This window comes from Dama dama, chromosome 29, assembly GCF_033118175.1.
Source record: "Dama dama isolate Ldn47 chromosome 29, ASM3311817v1, whole genome shotgun sequence".
Taxonomy (NCBI): domain Eukaryota; kingdom Metazoa; phylum Chordata; class Mammalia; order Artiodactyla; family Cervidae; genus Dama; species Dama dama.
In genome coordinates, this window is record NC_083709.1 from 17,120,891 (window position 1) to 17,146,170 (window position 25,280).

Below are 25,280 nucleotides of genomic sequence, written 5' to 3' on the forward strand. Positions count from 1 at the left end.
GATTCTGAATTAGTGGTGCCACTTCCTTTTCCTCTCAGCACGGAAGCCCTTCCTGGGACTTCATTTCGTTCATCTGTCAATCAGGCCAAGGGGTACACGCATGCTGTCCTTCTCAGGTCTGACATTCAAAGGAACTATAACATTGTGCCCGTTACAATTATAACTTCTAACCCCAGCGCTGGGGACAGCAGGAGGCTGAAACGTGGATCTGCGGCACCGCCTCCACAGGTGGGCATCATAAAGAAGCACCTGTGTGCCAGGACTTCCTATGCCCGGCTTCCTGTGTGCCAGGATACCCACCTGGGGAGCGCTTCTAACGCAGCCCTGGGCACCTCAGTCTGGCCGAGCAGCCCAAGGTCACAATACGCTCTGGCCCTGATACGTCCCAGAGACACACGCCGGGCACTGACCCAATTCAATCCATCTCCATTGCTGTGCTTAGGCGCTCAGTCCTGTCTGACTCTTTGCGACCCCATGGACTGTAGCCCGCCAGGCTCCTCTGTCCATGGGGATTCTCCAGGCAAGAATACTGGAGTGGCTTGCCATGCCCTACTCCAGGGCATCTTCCCAACCCAGGGATCGAACCCAGGTCTTCCTCATTGCAGGCCACCAGGGACGCCCTCTCCATTGCTAGGGTCCCTCATTTGTTCCCGGTGTGAAATACCCAACAGGAAAATCTGCCGCCCAGAGGGATCCTCCAACTGAGCCGCCAAATGGGGGCCAGAAGACGTTGGGCCCAAGCCATGGAATGAGTTTCCTGCGGAGGGCTGAGAGGAGGTGGGAGCAGAAAGCCGGGGGTCTCGGCGCTGTACACCAGGGGCCTCCCCAGTCACCCAAAAAATGGGCGCTGCCTGGGTGCACGGCGGCCCAGACACATCCCACGCCTGGGGCCGCGCGGAGGGCTCCCTTAGCCCCAGCCACCCTGCAGTCGTCTCTCTGGCTCAGAGGAGGATGTAGAGGGCAGGCCCGATCTCACTGAACAGAATCTGGGCTCCTTGGAACTGTGACCTTCGCCGCCACCATCGCCCTGGCCGCCCGGTTCGGCCTCCCGGTGTGCTTTCCTTGGAAACTCACGCATCCCTTCTATCTTCTGCCCCCAGCCCCACATATCTGTGAAAAATTAAATGCCCCAAACAGGGGTCGGGGCTGCCTCTATTCCGGCCCCGGTACTCGCGCGGCATGCAGCACTCACCGAGATTGGGGTGTCGCGCGGCGGGGTTGGCTCGGCCGGGCAGGCTGTGCAGGACCGGGCTGTCGAAGGGTCCGGCGGAGGCGGCGGCGGCCGCGGCCCAGGACGCGCCCACGTCGGCCATGTAGGCGGGGTAGGGGCTGGAGTAGGAGCCCGCGAAGCCGGCTCGCCCGTACTGCTCGCGGCCCGCCAGGCCCGCGCCGGCAGCCCCGCCGCCACTGCTGTAGGCCGCGGCTTCCCGGGCCGCGGCGGCGGCGGCGGCGGCAGCCAGGGACCCGGTGGTGCCCGGGAAGGAGAAGCGCGGCGACACGGGCGGCGGGGTGTAGGCGGCGCCCTCGGCTCCCGCCTGGCTCCAGCCTGGGCTGCCCTGCTGCGTCCCGGGCCCCGCGCCCGACGGCGCGGCTCCCGAGCTGCCGCCCGAGGCGGCCCCGGAGGCCGCGCCCCCGCCTCCGCCCTGGAGGTAGGACAGGCCGAGCACCGAGGAGGGCACCCGCGGCGTGGGCACGTAGACCGGCGAGGACGCGGCGCCCGCCCCGTGCATGAAGGCGCCCGGGCCGCCCGCCTCGTAGGGCCCGGGAGGGGGGCCGTGGTTGGCGGCCATGGCCAGGCTCTGGTACATCGCCCCCCGCGCGCTCGCAGCGTCCGAGTCCTCGGGCCGAGGAGCAATGCGGAGAGAGAAAACAGTAACACACAAATAAAAAACAAACAAACAAAAAAACGAATAACGTACAGGGGAGGGGCTGTCAAAAAACCCGAAGATCAAAAATCAAAGGTCAAAAAAAAAAAAAAAAAATCCTTCAAAAATATATACATATTAAATCCAGCGTTGAGCAGAAAGACTCTGAGGTTCTGGTTTACTCAGGAAAATCCCAAATGGAATTTGTGGCTGTTCCCCGAGGTGGTGGAGTTGAGGGGTGGGGGGCGAGCCCACTCAGAAAGGTCCTAGAGGATCCGAAGGCGAGGGATGGCGCCCGGGCGCGGAGCTCCGGCAGGGTGACGGCCGCTCGTCAGAACACCCCGGCCGGGCACAGGGTGCGGTAGGCTGGCTCCAAGGCTGAGGGCCGGGCCGGCTCCCTTCCTCCGAGATGCAGCCGCGTCTAAACAGGGAACGACAGAGGGAAACAAGTTCATCCAGTGCTTTCAGGGCCCATTTCCCCTAAGCCTGGATGCTTCTCTCGCCCGACAAACAGAATCGCCACTCTCAGGGGCCCAGCTCCTCGGAAAGCTGACTGCAGAGGCCCGTGGGGCCTGACTGCTGCAAGGAAGCCTCAGGGAGGGGCGCCTTAGAGGCGTAGGGCTCTCCGGTTATTGGACGTGTAAATTACTGGTTGCGATCTCGATCAGCGTTTTTCTTTTTTGTATTGCTTGTCAGGAAGGACTTTAATTTTACCTTATTTCTAGCATATTCTTGTCACAGTGTTTTAAAAGACCAAGGGTTTCCGGCTTCCACGAAGAGCCTAGAAATCTAAGAAATCTCTCCCCAACTCCTTTCTTCCCCCACCTACCCCAAACTGATCCTGACTGTGAAAGAACTTTAGATTGCGCAGGGAAGACACAAACTTTATAAAATAAAAAAACCCAGCAACCTAAGAAACTTTTGTTTGCAATCTTTTTTGTTTGTTTGGTTTTTTTTTTTTTTTTTTTCGCTTTTAAACTAGAGGCAGATTCTAAATATTTATAAATGAACACAGCGTCTGGTAAATCTCAGTGAAAAGGTTTGTGAACTCTTATCTATACAATTATACAATGTGGACATCAAATTAGACAAGATACACGTTTCTTACAAATAGTTTTATTTTGGAGATTTTGCAGACTGGATATTAAGATGAGAAAAGTAAGAGAAATGTACAATCACTTTACAGAACTACAGAACTCACTGGATCTCCAATTAATTGAGTGGGTTTTTCATATGGAATCACAGGTCCACTCACGTATGGAATCAGAACACCAATGAGACTGCTTGGGGGACAAAAACAGTTTGTAGGACTTGATTATTTCCTTGCATCCTGTGTTTGATTTCACCAGGCAATTTTTCTGATAAAAACTAAGCATGCTACGTTCTGAAGCACCTGCTTGGTTCCAGGTCATTTTCTTCACAATTCCACTAAGTAGAAGTTTCTCTCCTCATTTTACAAAAGGCAGAACTGAAGCATCCAAAAGTTTTAAAACTCCTCTAAGATCAAAGTACAATTAAAAGGGGGTGGGGGACAAGATCTGAAGGACTCCAGAGTTTAAGTTTGTCCAGTCCATGCCCACTTTTCTCCTTAAGAAAACGCAGCTACTCTTAACAATGTTTTTTTTTTTTTATTGCAATAGCAAACTTATAGAGTTATTAACTGAATTATGTACTAAATCCAGGCTCTGCCACTTACTAAATGAATGACTGTAGACACATTACTTAACCCCCATGCTTCAGTTTCTTCATTTGCAAAAATTCAAATAGTAAAGGTAATTACCTTGTAGGGTCACTGTGAGGATTATAAATTCTATATACTCGGCTATTATTACTATTACAGATAAAGAAAGTGCTTCCAATGTAGTATGTACTATAATAAATGGTCATCTTTATTCTAGTAAAAAGTTTTGGAAATGGAATTTCTAATATAATGCTTTTCATCACTTTTACATCACTAGTAATAATGGGATAGCACTATATTATATAGTCATATGTTAACTCTTAAATGGTTTATTATTTGCTTTCAAAACTCCGATAAATTATTGGTTTGGTGAACATTTCCTTCCAATAAGAAGTTTAGTTAGAGGATGGATATTAAAAAATTTGACCTGAGATAATCAACTTTCCCCTTCAAAAATGAATTAAAAAAATTAGTACCTAAAGGAATACCTAGGCTTCAATAAGTAAATTACACAGGTTTACCTTAATAAAATATTCAGTATTTAATTTTAAAATCCAATAGTTGATCTATTTCATTGAATTTTCTGGAATACCCCCTCAGTTCTAAAACAAACATTATACATTTCTTTTCTCACATAGCTGCAGGAAAGGAAGATTTATAATTTTGTAATCCAACTTCCAATATACATACAGGTGCTAACTTAACAAGCTTTAAAATGTAAACGCTGAAAATGCCATAAATCCAACATTTGTCTTTACTGCATTCTCTGCCTTTTTAAAATGGCTGATACATTACCTAAGAGTTGGATTACTGAACAATAGAAGGTGGAGAAAATACCACCCTAGACCTTTCTGTTAAGACAAGAAATTAACTACTCCCTTTAAAAGAAAGTTGCTTGTTTCTGTAATTGAGACTCCCATGCAGGCCACCCGGAGAGGATACAGACAGAACTCCTGAGAATGGCAGAAAAGGTCTGGCCTCTGGAGATTGAGGCTTGTGCCCAGTTGTCCCTCTCCTCCTGATCACTCATCCCAGTTCACCCCCGATTCACAGGCCGGACAGGAATGCTTTTTTTCCTTACTGAGTTAGCGCACAGCCCTTTTCTGATAAATTCCTGCCAGCGGGGAGGATGGAGAGTGCCCTAACGTTCCCGTCCATTTACAATCACTCCTGCTCCTTCAGTTCTGCTGGCGCCTTCACCCCGCGGCCTGCTGCCTAGAAAACTGTCACACCCGAACGCACACACTAGCCGGCAATAATGAACCTGATAGCTGAGGGGGCCGTGGAGATCCAGAAGTGGGGGGTGGGGGGTGGGAATCACCCCGTCACTCCAATAAAAACTTTCTCTCTTTTAAAGCCTCTAACCTGCTCTAGGCTGCAGTTCCTTTTATGAGAAACACAGGAAATACTTCCCCGAGGCGCTTCCCCAACCTTCCCGGCAGCGCTGGCCCGGACTCCCACTAGCCCGGGGTCCCTCCCCACCCTCTGCGACCAACCCCAAGGCCCCTCGTTCTCTCAGCCTGGGGGCAGCTCACCACCTGGGCATCCTCTGCTCCCCTAGGTGACCCCCCAGCCCTAAGTAAAGCGACAGAATTTCGTGGACGGGGTGGCTAGCCATGGCCAGTTGAGGGACATCACTGCTCTCCGCCGGGTTCCCGCCCTTCCCCACCCCCCCCCACCCCAGCTAATCGCATCCAGAAGGACTGTGGGTGGGTGGGGTTGATAGCTTCGTGAGGGGCGTTTAGTTCCCTGGACCCCGGATAGGAAGACTAGGAGGCATAAAAAGAGCGGGCGCTCAGCAGCCATTCCCGACTTCTGAGCGCCTCCCCGGGGCCCCGAGGCCCAGCTGCGCCGCCTCCCACCGCCACTCTGTCGCCCATGGGCGACAGTCCTCCGTCTGAGTCTCTCTGTGTTCGAGCCGCCGGGCGGCCGGTCCCGGGTCAGTTGGTCAGGGTGATTTCTCACGGCCATCATCGCCACCAAGGCCCAGTCCTGCGAGGTGCAGACGAGGGCTGGGAAATCCGCACGAGGGGCGGGGATTAAAAACGTCCAAGTTCACACAGAAAGAATCCAGAAGCCCTTAGATGATCCCTCTCCACTTTCCCCCTAAATCTCACTTAGTTTTAAAGAAACTGCTAAGCCAAAGGAGAGCCGGCTCTGGGCAAGGTTAGGGACCGGGGATGACCGACGTCTCCTTTCCACCCGCTGGTTACCTCTCTCTAGTCCCAGGCAAGCCCGCGCGGAGGAGATCGGGGTTCCGCGACTAGGGAGAAAGAGCCGGGAGAGGGATGGGAAAAGCCGTACCTGCCCGGGCTCGAGCTTCCTGGAGGCCCGCGCGCGCTCCCCCGGGCGCCGCGGCAGCTTGGGCGGCAGCAGAGCTCCCGCAGCCTCCCTGCCGGCCGCCGCGGAGTCCCCCGGCTCGCGGAGCGGAGCCCCTGGCCCCTGCGCTCCCGCTCGCCGGCGTTGACTGGCCCGCGGGAGTCACGTGCAAGGGAAGGGGGCGGGGGGTGCGCCGAGGCGGCTGCACAGCCACCGGGCGCCGGGCTGCGGGGCTGTTCAAAAAACTCCCCCAGCAGGCAAAGTCCAGGCGCTGGGATCTCCTCGGGAAACGCCAAAGTGCTTCCGCCGGGGCGCGGGGCTTCACCCCACCGCCCTGCCTGAGGTCGATTCGGTTTTGCGGGTTTGCCCTGGGTCAGCTTTATTAATGAGACCTCCCCCGCCTTCCACCTCGTCCTTCCTCCCCACGCCTCCTGGTGGTCGGGTTCCAGCCGAGGCTAGGGACGCGGTGGGCAAGGGGCGGGGCTGATAAGGGGAAGGTGACCTCTTGGGAGCGACCCCGGCTCGGGTGTGGGGCACTAGGTCACCGGGGAGTGCCCCAGCTGGCTGCAAGGCTCCGGGTGATAGTGGGTAGTGGGGATCCTCGTAGTCCAAGATCCCGGGTAGGTGGAAGAGACACCAAACTTGGATGGTCCTCCTCAATCAGAGCGCGGAGACCTAACCCGCCCTCCCTTTCACCTTCGCAGTAGCCCAGGGAGTCCGTGAGGCTCCTGCCTACAGTTTTGGATTTATGCAAAAAGTCCACGCTTTCATGGCGAAGCTCCCAGCCCCTGCGGCCTCCTGCCTTCAGATCTTTCCGTTTTCTCTGCAGCCCGCGGCGCCGCCGCACTAATCTAAGAGACTTAGGAGGGGCTCGGGGAGCTCGGCAATCCAGCGGGGCTTCTCCGACGAGAGGACGCTTCCAGGGGCTTAGCACCCCGCCCCGAGCCGGGACGAGAAGGGTGGCAGGCCTGAGTTTGAGTCGGCGTCAGTGCCTAGAGGCCCCAGCGCAGCGGGGCTGTGAGCCGGAGAGTCCCTCAGACAGGTCTAAAGGTTAATAGAGCAATCACAGGGCCCTATTACCGCGTAAAAATAACCCATCGATTACCGCAGCCTTCAGCTCCAGATAACAGCCGGCCGATGGCTCTCAAGCTTTCGGTTAAACACTCCCCCCCACCCGCCAAAGGTCGTGTTTCTATCCCTAGCACAGGTTTCTCATGCCAGATTGGAGGGGTCGGGAGGGGGCCAGGATACCTCCCTGCAAGAAACCTGTGCGCCTCCGAAGTAAGGGTACAAGGCGAGACCCGCTTCCGCAGTCGGTAATCGGTCTTGGATTCCCGGCCTGCGCAAGGGCGATCCGGGCGCCGAGAACCAGGCTAGGATTCGGGGCTGGCTGGAAGGAAACCCCCAAAGGGCTCGTGGCCAACTCGTGGGGATTCTCAGGAAAATCCCGGAGGAAGGACTGAGCGCGGCTGCGCGGGGAAGTCTCTTCCCTGAGCGAAAGGTGCGGAGATCTAGAGGGGCTCAGGCGAAAGAGAGAAAACTGAGGTGCCCAGCAGAGGGGCGGAAGGGCTGCGCGCTGGCTGGACGGACCGACGCCGCTCCCTGGGCTGCTGCCCGCCGGGTCCCTTCGCGCCCTAGAAACTGAGGGTGGCGTGCTAGGGGGTCGGTCCTTTCTCCAGCTTCCCCCAACTCCTCGCCAGCGCCTTGCAGAGTTCGGCGCAGCATATCCCAGGCCTGGGAACTCAAGGCGGGGAGGTGTCCTGGGGATCCCCGAGGCTGGACCTGGGGAAAGGCGATTTCGCCGGGACACTCCGACCAGCGCACTTTCAGATGCAGCCGGGAAGGGTACACGGCCCCTGCGCTCTTTGAAACGGGTCCTCCTTCCCACTGGAGTGAGCGAGAAAGCCACCAAGGAAAAGGCCTGCGTCAGGGGCCTAGGAGGGCTTCCTCAGGAGTTGAAAGGCTGAGCCCAGCCGAGCAGGAAGCTACGTCGGCATCTCTCTTCTCCCTGGAAATTTGTGGCTCCAGCGATGCCCCAAGTCTCAGAGCTGCCTCCCGCGCGCGCGACCCCCAGAGGGCGAAAAGGGATGAACCTGGAGACTGGACCTTGGAGCTTAGCATCTGGTGGAGCGGCCATCTGGGAGTCCTCCCCAAAGCCAAGGACACGGCCGCTCCCACGCAGGCTACCTCCACAGTGCCGGGTCGGCCGCAGCGCCAGAGCGCGTGCTGCGGGTCGCATTAGCTGGGTAACCAGCGGCGACCCTCGCCCCACTCCCCGCACCCCCAGTCTCCCGTGCAATGGAGAGGTCACTTAGTCCCTGCTGTTATGTGGCTGTTGTGAGACCCGGATGGAAGAGCCTGCTTTTTCTAAGCGCTTCCTTTCGAGGCAGCCGGGATTCACTAGGGGGCCGCTCCAGGCAAGGCCTTCGACAGAGCTCCTTTACCACACCCCACCCCCCAACCCCCGACCCCCGGGCCGTCCTGTGTGCTGAAGCCCGGGAGTCCATGAAAGATTCCTTGCTTCTACGAAGGCTACTGGGACCGAGTATTTTGTGTCGATGTATTCTGTGTACCCCCCCCCCTCGCTTTGGGCCCAGCGCCCCAAGTTTCTTCCCAAAGGGCCCAGCTCAAGGACAGTCCAGAGGGTGGTTGGCGAGCCGCCCGCTCTTTTAGGGTGTTTCTTTTTCCCTCACTCCCTCCCTCCTTCCTTCGCTCGCCCCCTCCCTCCCTTGGGCGAGGCGGGAGCCGCCGGGGCCGGCTCGCCGTTGCCAGGAGCAGAGAGCATTTCAAGGCCTCGCTGGCCCGCGGGCTGGAGGAGGTTTATCGGCTGCCGCTAAATTCCCAGGCTTCTCCCACGTTCAGGAGGCCGCTAGGAAGGGGGGCCGGGGTGGGGGGCGGTTGTGCTTGGAGGTTCGGACTCCTGGCTATTTTTAAGGAGAAGGCTCTGAACTGGCCTGGGATATGGCCCAACCCCGTTCACGTCCTCTTTCCGCTTTTCTTTCCCATAGTCTGCAAGGAAAATATAATACTGTGAAATTCTTTGACCTCTTTTACTAGGAGTCTGGGTCTAATGAAGAGTCAAGTGGTGAGATTTTTAGAGAAATAAGAATTACTAAGATGTGCTTTACGCTTAAAAAAAAAAAATCTCTCGAGGACGCAAGAATAAGATGCGTTTTCTTGCTCCATTAAGACCTCTGGGACTTGAGCCGGTCCATACCTTAGAGACAGGTTTGTAAGCAGGACAAAGGGATCGGAACTCTAGTTCCCTGAAAAAGAAATTAATAAGCAGTGGACGATAGGATTCACAGTGGCACCAGCGAGGGTCTCTCCGTGTGGGGTTCTCCGATTTCCTGGTGGGACCGGAGCGGGCTTGCCTTAAGCTAAGCACGAGACGGTGCCACAATCTCGGTTCTGGCTGATGCAGTCGTTGGGGACCCCGAGGAGATCAGCCTCGGCGGCCGCCAGCCCTAAAAACCATCGACGCCTGAAAGAACAACTGGCCCCCAAAGTCTTCTAATCAAGAAACCCGCAAAGAGAACCAGGGCGGGGACCGGAAAAGTCACCCTCGTCCTGTGTAGCGAGTTCCTCCGAAGTGTGGACGATACTCTGCGAGTCTGTGCAGACGGACTCCGGGCAGACGGGCAAAGGGACCCGCGCTGAAGCGTTTGCCGGCTCCAGTCCCCTCGCCGCCCTCCAATTCCCCCCGCCGGGCCTGGCGCTGCGGGCGATCCCTCCTCCCTCTCCGACAGTCGGTCCTCACTTGCGGAGCCCGCACTGAGCGCAGCGCAACCCTCCGCGAGTGGAGCACCGAGGACCAGGGTGCGGAGCAGGGCCGATCCCCATGCACGGAAAAATGCAGAACGAATTAAGCTAGTAGACCTTCTTTCCCTCCTGAGCCCTGGGCCTTGGCACTGGGAATCCTTGGTGGGAGGGGAGCGTAGAGACCCCCGCCCCCTTCCTTCGGGTGCAGTGCTCTGCACCCCGGAAAGCAATCACCAGCCTGGAGGCCGGCAGGCGTGCGGGGAGAAGGCAGCTCCGCTTCTTAATTGTCAGACTTGTAAAAATACTACCCGGTGTTGCAAGGCGAAGCCATGCTCTCCCTCACAGACCACAAACGCTTCCTCCAGCTTCCGGCCCTGAGGACTAGAGTTTTTGGCACACCCTACCATATTTTAGAGTCATTTCCAGATTACAGAACACTTTCGAATTCCTTTTTTTTTTTTTTCCTTCGAGGAAACAACAGCATCGCCGTTCTAGAGGGAGAAAGATTCGCGTCCTCGAACAAACGGGAACTCAGAGACCCAGAGCGGTTAAGACCATTGTTGAAGGTGGCAAAGCCAGTGCTCTCTGAACTAGGTCTCGAATCTAGATTTGAGTCTTAATTCTTTTATCTATTCTACTTAATGGAGAAGGAAATGGCAACCCACTTCAGCATTTTTGCCTAGAGAATCCCAGGGACAGAGGAGCCTGGTGGGCTGCCGTCTATGGGGTCGCACAGAGTCGGACACGACTGAAGCGACTTAGCAGCAGCAGCATTCTGCTTAATGCTGAGTTTCTATAACGAAACACTTTTTAAAACCCTCGTTTTGCTTTTCAAATATTTCTAAATTTCATTGAATATGTCTCACATTTAAAAATTAAAATCAAGGTTAAATAAAACAGCTCCTGTCTCATAATCTAAGAGCCCGTGGGAAGGGAAAGAAAGGCTAAAAGGAGTCTCTACGTTTTCATTAATTTTGGGAAGGATGCCAAAAGTTTTTTGAATGGGGAGAGTGATCCTCAGGTCCCGGGGCAGCAGAGGCCAGAACTGAAACCCGGTCCAGGCGCCCGCAAGTCCCGGCTTCGCCGCCAGCGGGGCGCGGAGCGCGGAGCACGGGGCGCCCTGCGGCCAGGCTGACGCCCTCTCATGCCTCCTCTTCCTTCTCCCAGCCTGGCTCCCTCTCCCCTTCCTCACAGAGGACTTCGGTGGGGGCTGGGGGCGGAAGGCAGGGGAACAGTTGCTAGCGGAAGCTTCCGGCACCCACTGCCCTGGCTGCCCTGAGCCTGCAGAATCTTTGAGCTGACTGGAGGGGCCCTACTCTTTGGGACCTAAGTTGCCACCTCTGGGCTGTCTCTTGGTGATGTGGGCACCCGTCTTTCACTTGTGGACTCTCCCTCCCTCCTCCTCTATCAGGGACTATTGAAGTTGCAGCACTGACTGTGCCCAGTACAGAGGAAGGGCACAATAAATGTTCCTGGAATACAAAAAAACGTGAATTTGCTTAATCCCTAGGCCTTCTGTTCCCCAAAGTTAGAAATTCGTTTATCTGTGGTTGCTTGTACACACCCCTTCCTCCCCCACACATGCCAGAATGCAGGATGTCTGAGGGCAGCAGGGGCTGGCACATAGTAGCTGCCCAGTAAATGTTTGTTGAATGACTACAACTACAAAAGGAATTGCTAATGGAATCTCTCAGGGTTGCTGGGAATTGGAGCACAGAACACTCTCTCAAAAGGGAGTGAGTCTCCTGGCATACAGTAGGTGCTCACAGTCACCGCCATTTCTCTAAGCAGAACCCAGGCCAGACGTGGGGAGAGGAGGCCCACTCTGAGTCTCTGGGGGGTGTTATCTGTGCAGCTGCCTACAAATCTCCCACCCAAATCTAGGTTGCCTCTAAGGAGACCCAGAGACCAAGCACTCTGGGGTCTGCAGGAAGAAGAGATTTCCAGGCGCAGTCAGGATTTCAAAGGTTGAGTTCTGCTAGGAACCGGGTTGGGCGTTGAGGCTACAGTGATTGGAGACGGAAGCTGCCAGGCTCCTTGGAACTAATGCCTCCCAATAGGGAGGGTGGAGGACCTGGACCCCTACATTCTGGAAAGCTGGAGGGACCCTGTCAGTTAGTAGGACCAAGGGAAAAAAAAATGAGGGAGGAATGGAGAGAGACAGAAAGAAGAGGAACGGGGAGAGAGACAAAGAAGGCAGGCAGAAAGGACAGAGAAAAGACTGGCCTGAGAACCCAGAAGGGCTTCCCTGGAGACTCGGTGGGGGACGGGATTCGTTCTACCCTTAAACATCTCATTCATCCAGTCATTCATCCTATTTTTATTGAGCACCTACTTGGTGCCAGGAGCTTTCTGAGGTGCTGGGATTCAACATAGAACAAAATAGAGAAAAATTCTGCCTGGGAAGCTTACATTCTATAAGAGGAAGACAGAGAAGAAGTCAGTCAAATCCAGAATGTTAGACCATGTGGAGTGTTAGGGAACACACAGCAGGTAAAGGCGGAGGGCAGAGAGTAACAGAGACCCAGGAAAAGAGGGTGTGTCGACCGGAGAGGGAAACACAGACTCAGGGAAAGAAGAGATAGGAGTCAACAGACCAGGAGACAGAAATAGAGTGAGACCCCCAGGGAGAGGGGAGGCCAAGGAGAGAACCAGAACGAGAGGCCAGGGCTGCTGGATAGAGGAGAGGGGACCCTGCAGAGCGACTTCAATTCTGAATCGTGCCCCCACCGCCCCTGGCGCCCCGCTCCCAGGAGGGCAGCAGTGGTGACAGGGATCCAGAGCCTGGAGAGCTGCCAGTCCAAGACCCCGACATGCATATCGGGACCTGTGGGGCCACCGGAGACACGGTGTTCCCAGCGCCAGCCTGGGCCGGTTTCCGCACAGGCCTCCCCCTGCACCCTTCCCGGGGCCACTGAGCCTGAGGTGACCCGGAGCTGGAGAAGACGCCCAGGCAGGCGCCGCGACGTGGCGGCAGAGCGAGAGACAGGAAAGTGTCAAGGAAGCGCGAAGCTCAAGTGCAAAAACAGCATCTCCTCCCTGCCCCCCATTCCCTGGAAGCCTCTCCACCCTGGGCAGGCGGCTCCTGGAGCCAAGGCCGCAGGGCTGAGCTGAGCGGACCTGGGGGCTGGTGGCTGGAAGCCCTGCGATCCTGCACGTGGGGGAGGAGCCTCTCTGCCCAGGCCTGGGCTTCCCTGTAATGGACCCGAAGTTCGATCAGAGGCCACCACTCCTCAATGGCAGCAGGTGCCTGAAGAGTGGGCTGCCCTCTCTCACACACCCCTGGGCACTTGGAGATAATTATATATTGTTGTTGTTCAGTCACTCAGTTGTGTCCAACACTTTGCGACCGCACGGACTGCAGCTCACCAGGCTTCCCTGACCTTCATCATCTGCCAGAGTTTGCTCAAACTCATGTCCATTGAATCGGTGCTGCCATCCAACCATCTCGACCTCTGTCGTCCCCTTCTCCTCCTGCCCTCAGTCTTTCCCAGCATCAGGGTTTTTTCTAATGAGTCAGCTGTTGGCATCAGGTGGCCAAAGTATTGGTTATTTATTAATTATTTGTAAACGATTGGTTTCTTGCAACAGCAGAAGAAGGAAGTGGAAGGCGTGGAGCTTCCCACACAGCTTGACCTACCCATTTTGGTCAAAAGAGTATTTGTTGTATTTTGACCTGAGTGAAGAGAAAGACTGGAAGATCCCTGATGTTCCATTTCTCTCGACTAGTTTCAACTTCCCTGTTGTCTATTCTCCTGCATCCCCTCCTGTTTGACTGAAAGACAGGGTGCTCTACCTTTAAAGTCTGCTTTCTTCCACAGCCCGAGCCGTTTGTAGCAGAGGTGCTAATCAACAGCAAGATGCCAAAGGGCCAGGAACTAAAGGGGGGAAAATAGAGAGGCAAGGGTCTAAATGAAATGGAATAATCAGCGCCTAGATGGGGAAGAGTTGGCAGGGTTTTGCTCTGGGAGGTGGAGAGCCCAACCCCAGGAGCCTCTGCACAGGAAGCCTGTCTTCCCTCCCCAATCTCATACCACCTCTCACAGGGGCTGGAATCATTCCCCTGTGAGGGCAAGAATCTTTGCACCTCTACCCCGGGAAGTCTCTGGAGATGCCCTGTTCCCATCGCCCACACACTTCTTGGTGTGGGGTAAGGATGGGATGGAGGGTTCAAAGCAGAAAGAATAAGACACAGCCTTTCCTGACAAGAGCAATCAAATTCTCCATCACTAGGTGAGTAATTGGTCTTTATTCCTCTGCAAAAGCCCTGAACTCTCATTCTCTTTCCTCTTCTTTTCCTTCCCAATCCCCACCTCCACATACTGTGACATCCCCTCCCCAAACTCCCTGAACATGGCTGCTCAGCAGATGAATTATTTGCGACTTGCCTCAGGAAAAAACAAGCTCAATGTAAGTTGTGTTTTAACCTATAAAAGAGGTTTGCTGGCATCTTTAAACTTACAGTTTTATTCATAATTGTCCCAAACTGGAAGCCACAGAAATGATCCTCAACTGGAAAATAGATAAACAGAGGGACATCCGTGCAAGGGAATACTATTCAGGAACAAAAAAAAGAATGAACTACAAATACACCCAACAACATGAAAGAATGTCACCTGCACTAGGGTTGCATCAAAGAGGAACTCAAAAGACTAAATGAACCCATTTATCTGACATTGTCACAAAGGCAAAACCACAGGGATAGAAAAGAGAGGTTGGGAGGGGCAGGAGGGTGGAGGAGGAAATTTGGGGGTGTGTTGGAACTAGTCTATATCTTGACTGGTGGTGGTTACACCATTTGTGTGTTTGACAGAACTGTACACTAAAAAGGGTGAATGTACTGTATGTAAGTTTTACCTCAATAAATCAGAAAGAGGGGATTTGAAAAAGTATCTTTGAAAAACCAGGGGGTTGAAGAGTATTTCTGGGACAGGATAAAATTCTTCAGACCCTGTTCTCTCTGTCTCCACACACACACCTCCAGTCTTTAGTGAGACTTCACATCCCTGGTACATGTTTCACTCCCACCTAGGATACTTCAGAAAAGTGATTTATATACAGAAAACAGCCTTGCATCTCTTCTTTTGGCCCTCCTTATTTCAGGAAGGGTGGTTGTTCTCTCATCCTGACAGTCCCTGGAACCAGGTAGCAGAAGCTCAGAAATTGTTAAGTCACTTTCAGTCACACTGCTGCTCCCCAAGGCAACCAGCTGGCAGGAAATGAAGGGTGGAGAGCCCCAGTTGGCCAGAACCTAGTCAGTCAGAGGAGACTGGGTTTTCTCCAGCTGGTCCCATGAGGTAAGAGTAAGCCAAAGTGTGCCCTTGAGAGCATGAGTTTGGCCCCAAGAGTAGAACTGTATTTCCCTTAGTCCATTTGGTGAAACATGACCTTTTCTGTAAACGATCATATTCAACCTTCACAACAGTTCTGCAGGATAAGTTGTTCTGACTCTGATTCTTATATCAATTTTTGTTACACTCAGCTACAGTTCATGACCTGCCTGTGGAAGGGCTACCATGTAGGTAGATAGTAACCGGGAAAAAACTGCACATTATTCCAGATAAAATTACACTTTTTAACCTGTATCTACAGAAATCATGGTCTAGTGGACATCACAAGCCAGCCCAAAGCCACTGACTACCTGGACCATAGGATGGCTCTGATGCCTTTCCTGCTCAATAAAAGTGGTATGAGTGTGTGTGCATTCATTTCTACCCCTTCCAAGAGTTGTTGATATCACTGTTTCTAACTCCAACCAAACAAGTGCTAATATTAACAGACACCCATTGGTCTTTGGCTTTAATCTCATCCTGTTCACTCGAATTAAAAAGCCAATAGCACCAACAATCACACAACGCCACCATCTACAAAGACAGAACAAAACCCCACAAAATACCATTTCCTGTTAGAAATAAAGCCAACAGATTGGCTCTGTCGATTTCTCTTATTCTCCTCCCCACCCTTTGATAGCTTGCTAATTTGGCAGTGGAAGATCCAAAAGGTGGGAAAGAAAGGGAAGAAGTAAAAAGCGTGCAGGAAGCCACAACTGGGAGCGCCTGGGATGGTAGCTTCCTGGGGAGAAAAAAAAACTCTGGGGGCCCAGAGAGATCTGATCCTACACCCCCCCACCCCCCCACCCCCGCCCCGCAACCTTCAGTAAATCAACTCAGTCTCTTTCTCTCATGAAATGAGACAAAACACCGTAATCTGAAAGTTCTTTCAGCTTCAGTGTCCACTGAACTTGTATTACTTGGATTCCCTTACAAGTATTGCAATTTACATAGCAAACATGTATTTAATGCTTGCTGTGTGCCAGGCATCAGGCAAACTTTGAAAATCGAAGAATGAACACAAGTCTCCACCTCCAAACTGGTTCAGACCAGTGAGGAAAAAGAACCCTGCAAACAGGCAACGGGGAAAGTGCTGCAACAGAGAAATTAGAAAAGAAACCACGCTAATGCCTGGAGGGCGAGAGTGGGGGAGTAGGTGGGAAGAGGAAGTAAATAATTCAAGGGACTCTATTATTTTTATCTGTAGGTGTCCCCCCCCCCCCAACCCCACACGTTTGCCTCATTTACTCTTCTCTTTCTAGACCTCAGCACGCTCACACTCACACGCGTATACACACACACACACACAGAGGCAGGCGGCGATCTGACTTCGGGGCAAGAAATTGTGTGGACCTTGTAGAGTTCCTGCACTAGCGGGCACATCGAGAACCTACAACACGCACGACTTCGTTCATACCACATATTTGATGACAATCATGCATATGGACCGCGGGTCCCGCCCAGTGCCCAAGTGGCCTGCGCGTGTGCTGGGGATCCAGGGTCAGGAGACCTAGGCTGTCGTTTTCATCGCCACCAGGTTGCGTGACCTCAGGCATGCCCGCTCCCCACTCTGACTCAGTTTCCTCATCTGTGAAATGGGCGGGCTGTGTTAGATCATTTCTAAGCTCCCTTGTGGCTCTTTAAAAACAAATGAGCATGTCCTTAAAAGACTCTGAAATTAAGAACTGGAATAAAGTCAGATATTTGTTGATGGATAGAAAACGCTGCCTCCGAGCTGCGCGGGGCTGCTTTCGGGCCACGTGGAGTCGGTCTGGCTCCCCGGTGACCGCTGGACTTTCCTGTCCCGCTCTCCCGAGGGGCCGTCGGCTCCTGGCCCGCGCCCGCCCCCCGCGCGGGGTGCCCTGCGCCTCAGGCCGCGCGGGCGGGTGATGGATGGCCGCGGAGCCGGCGGCCTGTCAGGCCTTATTGATGAGGTGCGCGCCGACAGCCGCCGCGTAACCCGAGGCGGCGGGCGGCGAGCGCGGGGCGGCAGGCGGGCGCAGACTCTGCGGCGCTCGGGGTCAGCCCCCGGCCGGCCGCCCCCGCCCCGCGGCGCGCCCCGGACCGGCTCCGCGGAGGGGGCGGCGGGCGCTGAAGCACTTCCCCAGCCCGGCGCCCGGCGCGCGGCCTAGCTTCCTCCAGGCTGTGGCCTGGCTTCCCGCCCCCGCTCGCCCGCGCCACTTCCCCGGGACCGACGCCGCAGCCTCCTGGGCGGAGGCCCCGCGCCCGGACCTCGGCTCTTACCCGCAGCCGCGGTCCGTGCCAGGGTCCGAGCTCGGAGCCCGCCCTCTCCAGCCGCGCACCGGGGGAGAGGAGCGCCTTTCCCAGCGGAGGGGCCGCGTGGTATCCCTTGCTATACAGCTCAGGACGGGAATCGTCAGTTTCTCGGGCATCACTCACTCCCGCGCGAGCGCAGCAAAATCAGGACCCCGGCGCACATTCCATTTGAGTTCATCGAATTTTTACATGATAAAAACCAAGACAGGTAGATAAATGAAAGTCAGTGCACCTACGTGTAAAGACGGTGAGTTTCCAACTTGGAATCCCCCCCCCCTTCCATTTTTGTACATTTCTAATGTTCCAATTGCGCTTTTATAATAGCGAATACACTTTACTTGCTTGAAAAAATACGATCCACCTTAGTTCACGCGCAACCTCACGCTCACTCTCCCGTTTCCATCCTCTTCCATCTTGTTTTTGGTCAGTTTTTCTTCCCGTCGTTGCCTTTCAGACCAGAAAAGCGGGCACTCTGACCTCCTGACAGGTTTTGTAACTAGGACAAGCTGCCTTCCTCCTCTGACTTTCTCCTGAAAGCCCCCAGGGTCACCTTCTCTGCTGGTGACACTCATGTTGGGGAGGGGTCATGATCACAGCACCTGCAAAGCACTCTCGGTGAGAACTGAAGGAGTCAGTCAGCTCGGGAGACAGCAGGAAGTGCTAAAGGCTCAGATTTTTCTTTTGTCTCCCCCCACTCCGCCCCGCCCCTCACCCCAGTCTGAGTTGAGGGCTAGCTCTGACAAGTAAGGGCCTTCATTCTACGTTAGATGTGACCTAAGAACTGGGAACAGGTAGTCTTTTCTTTGGGACACTGTAGGGAGAGTGGAAGGAGGCAGTGTGGCCCAAGAGACTCACAGCCTTGGCCAGGGAGTCGGATCTAGGGGTCAGGTGTCTGGTGGAAACTCATTGATTTGGAGTTGGAAGTTTTGGGTTCTAATCCTGACTCCGCAGGACCACAGGCAAATCGCTTCTTTGTGCTTTCGTTTTCTGTCTGTAAGTAGCAGAGGCTGGATCCTTTCCTACACCAACACATTGTGACTCTAAAACTCCCCAAGTGGGCATCTCCAAATGGTGCCATTCTGTCCCTCAAAAGGTTCTATAACAAGGGGCTCACTGCTGGTCCCACACAGAGGAAGGGTAGGAACACCAGACCGCTAAGTCTGAACTCAGTTTTAGCCACAGATAATGAGTGTGTTTAGCGAGGAACCCAAAATGTCTATATCATAGACATGTCTATGATAGAAGGCTCAGACTGCAGGTAAAACTTCCATCCATTTCCTAGACAAACATTTATTGGGTAACAGCTACCGCTGGGCACTTACTATATCCAGGCATGGTGCCAACGAGGTGGGACAGATTGACTATCTCATTTATCTGGGCAATCACTTTATTCTCCCATTTTACAGATGAAGAAACTGAGGCACAGCACAATTAAGTAACTTTGCCTAGCTTACTAGCTGACAGGGCCAAGATTTACACGCAAGTAGTTTGATTCCAGAACCCAAATGCTGCTACTATGAGCAAAGCATTGGTACTGTGAGGGATGAAAAAGGGAAAAAACAAGAGCTTTATTCTCACATTGTTGTTTTTTAGTGGCTAAGTTGTGTCCAACTCTTTTGTGACCCCACGGACTGTAGCTCACCAGATTCTTCCGTCCATGGAGTTTCCCAGGCAATAATACTGGAGTGGGTTGCCATTTCTTACTCCGGGGGATCTTCCTGGGGATTGAACCTGTGTCTCCTGCATTGGCAGGTGAATTCTTTACCACTGAGCCACCTGGGAAGCCTTTCTTCTCACATGTCCTCCTTTAAATGAAAATCCACTTTTAAAGACTTCAATTCCCAGATTTGATCCCTTCCCCCCTCCTTATCCACAGATTATTACCACATTAGTTCCTTTTAATCTTTCCACATGTCTGCCTGTCTCCATAACCCTCTCTTCCAAATTTCAGCTTTCTCAAGGGCAGAAATCCTATTTGGTATCTCTGTATTTTCCATAGCTTCTAATATGTAATAGATGTTTTTAAGTTTGTTGAATTGAGCTTAGAAAATTGAAGTTTTCAGTTTGTCTTCACACCGTATAAACCTCTATCCTTTATGACTGAAGATGTAGTCCCATGTTATGTGAGAGCTAAGTCGCTTCAGTCATGTCTGCCTCTTTGTGACCCCATGGACTGTAGTCCACCAGGCTCCTCTGTCCACGGGGATTCTCCAGGGAAGAAAACAGGAGTAGTTTGCCATGTCCTCCTTCAGGGGTTCTTCCAGACCCAGGGATTGAACCGGTGTCTCCTGTGGCTCCTGCATTGCAGGCAGATTCTTCACGGTTGAGCCACTGGTGGGATACGGCAAAACATGCGCTGCGGTCCCTTCCATTGTGCAAACACAGAAAAGCTCACATGCCGAAGATGCCTAATGAGGCCTCGCAGGTATCTTAGCCTGAGTGCCCCTGTTGTGGGAGTGACTGTGACCCATGTACCTTTGGTCTCTTTTTTTGACATTGACACTGATGTGGAGAGCTGGAGTTACAAGGAGCCTTGGGGATTCTGGTCCAATCCACTCATTCAATAGATGAGGCGATTAGGACCCAGAAAGGGCTGCAGGTTTGTGCCAAGTCACATAGCTATTTAATGGCAGAGCCAGTACTAGGTGCCTTTAGAGCTGGTCATACCCTATTCTTCCATTTCAATATGCTGCGTAGGAACTGATAGCTCCCCTCTATAAATCTGAATCCAAGGCCAAGCTTTCCTCACCCTGATGCTATCACCAGGGTGAGAGGATTAGCGATAAGGCATGCTGAGCTCTGGGGTAGCCAGAGTGCATGGTGAGCCCTGCCACCCCCACCCTTTGCAGGAAGGTGGAAATGGTGACCAGGCTCAGCCTCAGTGGGGGTGGGCGGGGGAATGAGGCTGCAGTAAAGGGTCTGGGGAGTCAGAGACATTCACAACTACAGTCATTCCTTGCATCTCCTAGACAGAGGGTAAACCAAGCCAAAAGGGGCACTGGGTACATAATATGTTTCCGGACAATGGCTTTCAATTGTCCTCATAAATATTCCAGCCTTCAAAATGAAATAAGACAGCAAAGTTGTGGGCAGGTTGAGAGGTATACTAGACAGGAGTCTGGGCTTGGTCCTTGTCATGACCCTTATTGTTTCATGGGATGATCCCATGTCCCAGTTTACGCCCCCATGTCCTGCGTAATTATTTGTAATACACGATTCACTCATCATTTCACATTTATTTAATGGTCACCTTTTGTCACTTGGACTCTCTGAGCTTCGGTTCCCCATCTACAAATTAAAGTTTGTTTTTTAAAAATAAAATAAAGTTTGTTGTTGTTGTGTTCAGTTGCTCAGTCATGTCCCACTCTGAGATCCCATGGACTGTAGCCCACCAGGCTCCTCTGTCCATGGGCTTCTTCAGGCCAGAATACTGGAGTGGGTTGCCATTTCCTCCTCCAGGGGATCTTCCTGATCCAGGCATAGAACCCATGTCTCCTATGTCTCCTGCATCCGCAAGAGAATTCTTTACCACTGAACCACCAGGAAAATCCCATAAATAAAGGGTTTTTGAGTAAATATTTTGGAAAATGCTTCCATTTTATGAGGATGGGGCTCCAAGAGGAGCCTCACAGGGTCTTTTGTCTGGGCAGCTGAGAGCAAAGTCACTATGGATCTGTGACTGCCCTGTTATTGGCACTGACCTTTGGGCCTCAAGGCTCACCCTTGGGGTACTGGGATTGACTTTTAAAAAATAATAAAATAAGCCAGTCCTTCTGAAGAACAACATGAGAATTCATTAGTGCTCACCTGTTAATTTTAATCATCATCAGCATGTGTTACAAATATTCTAACATCTGTTCACATCCTAGGGGACCCCGTCCATCTCTTCACCAGTTTGTTTGTATTTAACATGGAGCTGAGTGGAGGAAACGTGGTTTTTTTTTATTCCTTCTTAACTGGGGCAGTCAATTCACAGCCTTTTTTTTTTCTGCCCGCGATGGTTCCCAGCACTGCGCGTATGATAAAGACGTGTTGGTGGGGACAAGGTTGTGGCAAGGACATCTCCTCCGTGGCTTCCCCAGCAATCAGGCAGTGTCCCTTTCCTCTGTACCCCACTAGCTGAGGTTCAAGTGTGTGTGTGTGTGTTCTGCCACTTTATTAAGCGTAAAAGGTCCTTGATGGCGGGAATAGTATTTAATCATTCTCCATACCTGCCACAGTGCCCTGCATGCAGTAGGTGCTCAATACACACTCCAAAGGATGAATTAAGATGGGATGCATCCAGAAGCCAAATATGGAAGTCTGTATGACAAAAGTGTCTACTTGTGAAATACACAAATTTCTTTCACTTTTTTCACATTTTGGGAGACCTGGGGGCCAAGCCACATTGTAAATGTATGGCTTCCTGAACCACTTTATTTTCACTGTTTTGATCTCCCATGTGTGGGGGCTCTTAAACTGCTATTTGCTTCACTTTATAACTTGCACCTTGGAGAGGCTGGATGATAAATGAGAGATGAATAATTCCTTATTGCTACTTATCTGTTGAATCTATAAACTAGTGTCAGCATTTACTCAGTTGGGTTTAAAGCTATGCCTGGTATACTTATTAACCTGCTTAAAATAAGCCATAAAAATGGGCTTGGTAGGAAATTGTTTTAACTAATTTTTAAAAATGACATTGGTCATTTCCCACCAACTTGTGGGGTGACCTTTGGCAAATCACTTAACCTCCCTGAGCGTCACCTGTAAAATGAAAGGGAGGGGGTAGCTTTAAGAGACTTGCAGCTCTGTCATTACTTGATTTCCAGATTTCCAGATGAGTTAATTAAGGGATCCTGATGAGATCTTTTACAAATCAGTTCATACAGACCATCTCAGGAGTCCTTGGCATATTCCTGGAGGGTAGAGGAGGCAGCATTTACTAAATAGAGCAGGGCATTTTGAATTTTATTCTGTTACTTATTAGCGATGTGACCTTTGGCAATGCAACATCTCCAAGTCTCAGTTTCCTCACCTATAAAACGGGCATAATACTCTATTAATATCCTCACTGATTGCCCCAGAGAGCAATCAAACGTGAGGATCAAATGTGATATGTACATGAAAGGACTCCAATAAATGCTACTCCTTGTCCCCAATTTACAAATCAGGCAATCGATTGAAGCAGTTTGTTTAATCAGTTTGTAGTGGGGTCAAGGGAAGGCTTGTTTGACCTCTCTTGTTCTATTTTGATTATATGTGGAAATTATTTTAAAATTATATAAAGGTTGAGTACTTGAGGATACTTCCCTGGGGTCAGTGTGTGTTCAAGAAAACCTTGCCTGATGAGACATTTATGAGAATGCTAAATGGCACGGTCATAAGAAAGTCAACCTGTATCTACTGGCCCACAGATCTAGGAACTCCTAGTTAATAGAAAAATAAAGCATTTTGTAAAGGCTTTGGGAATATGCACCCTTCATAACTCTGGTTGTCCTTACTTCTTATACCCCTCACTTTGGGATGCATCCTGGCCAGCTGGAGGGTAAATATGGTCTGTCCAAGGCTTAAGTTTGTTCCCTTCAGAGACAAGGAAAATCAGTGGTTGATAAGTAATTTTGTTGTAGAGAATTCATTCAGCAAAGATGTCTAGAATGTGCTCCTGTGAGATCACTCTTCAAGACATCACCTACTACCATAACTGTGCCGTGAAGGAGGCCTGCAAATGTAGCATGAAGATAAATAGGTGCCTTACTAGGGCCCTGCTTGCCTCATAGATGGAGCAGGATGGAGAGAAACTCACTCCAGTTTACAAAAAACTTAAATTCTGCAGTTCTACCAAAATTCTATTCATATGCCTTTATTACCAAACCAACCAACCAACCAACCAAGCAAGGCTGACCTCAAAGTTAAACAAACAAACAAACAAAAATAAAGTATAGAGCTTGGAGTGGTTTTTTTTTTTTGGAGTGGTATTTTAAGTCTCTATCCCCTACTGTATTCACACTCCAATTCTTAAAATGTGCTTGTTTATTATATAATTAACATCAATGAAATCAGCCTTCAGCTCCATGCTACTTTTATCTTCTGTTGACTGAATATGTTACATTAAATTAAAAATCTCAGTACAAGACCTTTGAAGGTTCCCTGAGTTTATGGTGGGATTTTGTGTCCGTTTCTTTGTGTTACCACCTTCCCCGGCAACCCCATCCGGCACTCCAGGTATAAAGTGGAAGGGAGGCAGCCTTCTTCTGTATAAACTGCTACTTAATCCTCTACAAATTAAAACTATTTCATTAATACTTGTAACATTTTGTCCTACATTGCGTTCTCAGGGGTTAACTTCCTTGGTTTCACATAGGTCTTCCCTTCTGAAAACCCTCTCGGGTTTTTGGGCCACCACTAAATGTCTGCCTTCCCTCCTCCTCTTCTCCTGGGTCTGAATAAGCAGCATTTATTTGCAGTTGGACCAGCACCTGGCCTCACATTCCAGCATATCCTTCTGCCAGCAAAGGGAGTTTTGAGAAGAGGAAAAAGTTACAAGAACTTAGGCTGTTGTTTTCAATGTCAGAAACACTCAAGGTTGCAAGTGAAATTCTGAGACAATCTGGATGACTTTGAAAAGATTTTCTAAAGCAGGAGGGGGAATCTGTGTGGAAAAATCACTCCCACCAAGTGTAAACGTCTCTAGAGTCCAGGACTGTTTTTGGAATTTGAGTCCATTGAGTTTTGGAAATTTCAAAGCTGAATTCTCTCAAATGAATAAGTGTTTGTCATAAGCACGATAGTCATGAAATCTTGGGAAGCAAGAGAATTGGTCTTGGAGGTGACCAATTATCCCCACCCCCTCAAAGAATTTCTTTTTCTAGTTTCAAGGAAACAGGAGCTCACTGTAGTTCATTTGGAAAATACAAATGAGTATAACACAGGAAAACACAACCTATCCTTAACCACATCACCTAGAAAGAAAAACAGAGAACATTAATGTTCTCCATCTATCTGATTCTCTCTCCTCTCCACCCCACCCAGCCAGTTTCACACTGTATAAAGTATTCTATAATCTGCTTTTTATTTTTTCATAATCTGCTTTTTATTTTTTAAAAGTATATTATGAGATTTCCCATGAGTTAAATATTTTAAGAAAAATAGTTTGATGGCTACATTATGGATTTTGCAGTTTATGTAACTTATTTTTCAGAATTTATATTATTTTCTATTTTTCATTAAACTAAATATATGTTTGAAGGGTCCTTGTCAAGTTCACACAAATATTGGCAAGCAAAGCATCTTGTAAACCTCTGATTATTTCCTTGCGGTAAATTGCTACTACTGGAAAAAGTGGGTCCAAAAAATATGAATATTTGTGGTGTTTTGGATACATATTGCTAAATTGTCTTCCAGAAAGGCTGCACCCAAAATTCCCACCAGCAACACTCAATTTTGGGTGAGATAATTTTAAAACATAGTTATCAGTTTTGGAGTAAATGTCTACCCCTTAGTAGACAAATTTAACTATTGAATTGTTTTGAAGTTACAGGTTCAGAAACAAAACAAACAAAACCAAACCGTGAGGGACACTGATGGTAATGAACTACATTATGGAGATTATTTTAGGGACTGGGAGAGGTCCTCTCTGCCCTCTAAGGTCTGTGAAGATTTCAAAACACAAGAAACAGAAGCACAGAAATGGTAAGTAATGTGCCCAAGACAACATAGCCAGTGGGGGCTTCCCAGGTGGTTCAGTTCTAAAGAATCTGACTGCCAATGCAGGAGACGTGGGTTCGATCCCTGAGTTGGGGAGATTCCCTGGAGAAGGAAATGCAACCTACTCCAGTATTCCTGCCTGGAGAATCCCATGGACAGAAGAACCTGGTGGGTTACAGTCTGCGAGGTCGCAAAGAGTTGAACACGACTTAGCCAGTAAGTAGTGGAGTTGGGATTCCAATCACATTATTCTAACACAGCCTAAATTCTCACACTCACCCAGTGACAGTGTGCACCTAGTTTCTCATCAGTTCTAAAGTTTCCAGAATGTTCTCTGTGATGAGGTCATTGTCCAGAAGT

At 51.0% G+C, this 25,280-nt stretch overlaps 1 protein-coding gene across 4 annotated transcripts in view; it reads right to left on the bottom strand.

Moving 5' to 3' along the window:
- Positions 1 to 25,280, bottom strand: part of GATA4 (GATA binding protein 4) — a 78,016-nt gene that overhangs the window by 45,562 nt on the left and 7,174 nt on the right. For 2 of the 4 annotated variants that reach the window (XM_061132129.1, XM_061132126.1), the window contains exon 2: positions 1,193 to 2,286. In XM_061132129.1, coding sequence (XP_060988112.1) covers positions 1,193 to 1,808 — 616 coding nt within the window. In that variant the 5' untranslated portion in view covers positions 1,809 to 2,286. Of the gene's footprint in view, positions 1 to 1,192; positions 2,287 to 5,850; positions 5,964 to 14,089; positions 14,140 to 25,280 lie in introns of those variants that run through there. The other 2 variants (XM_061132128.1, XM_061132127.1) reach the window with 2 other exon arrangements.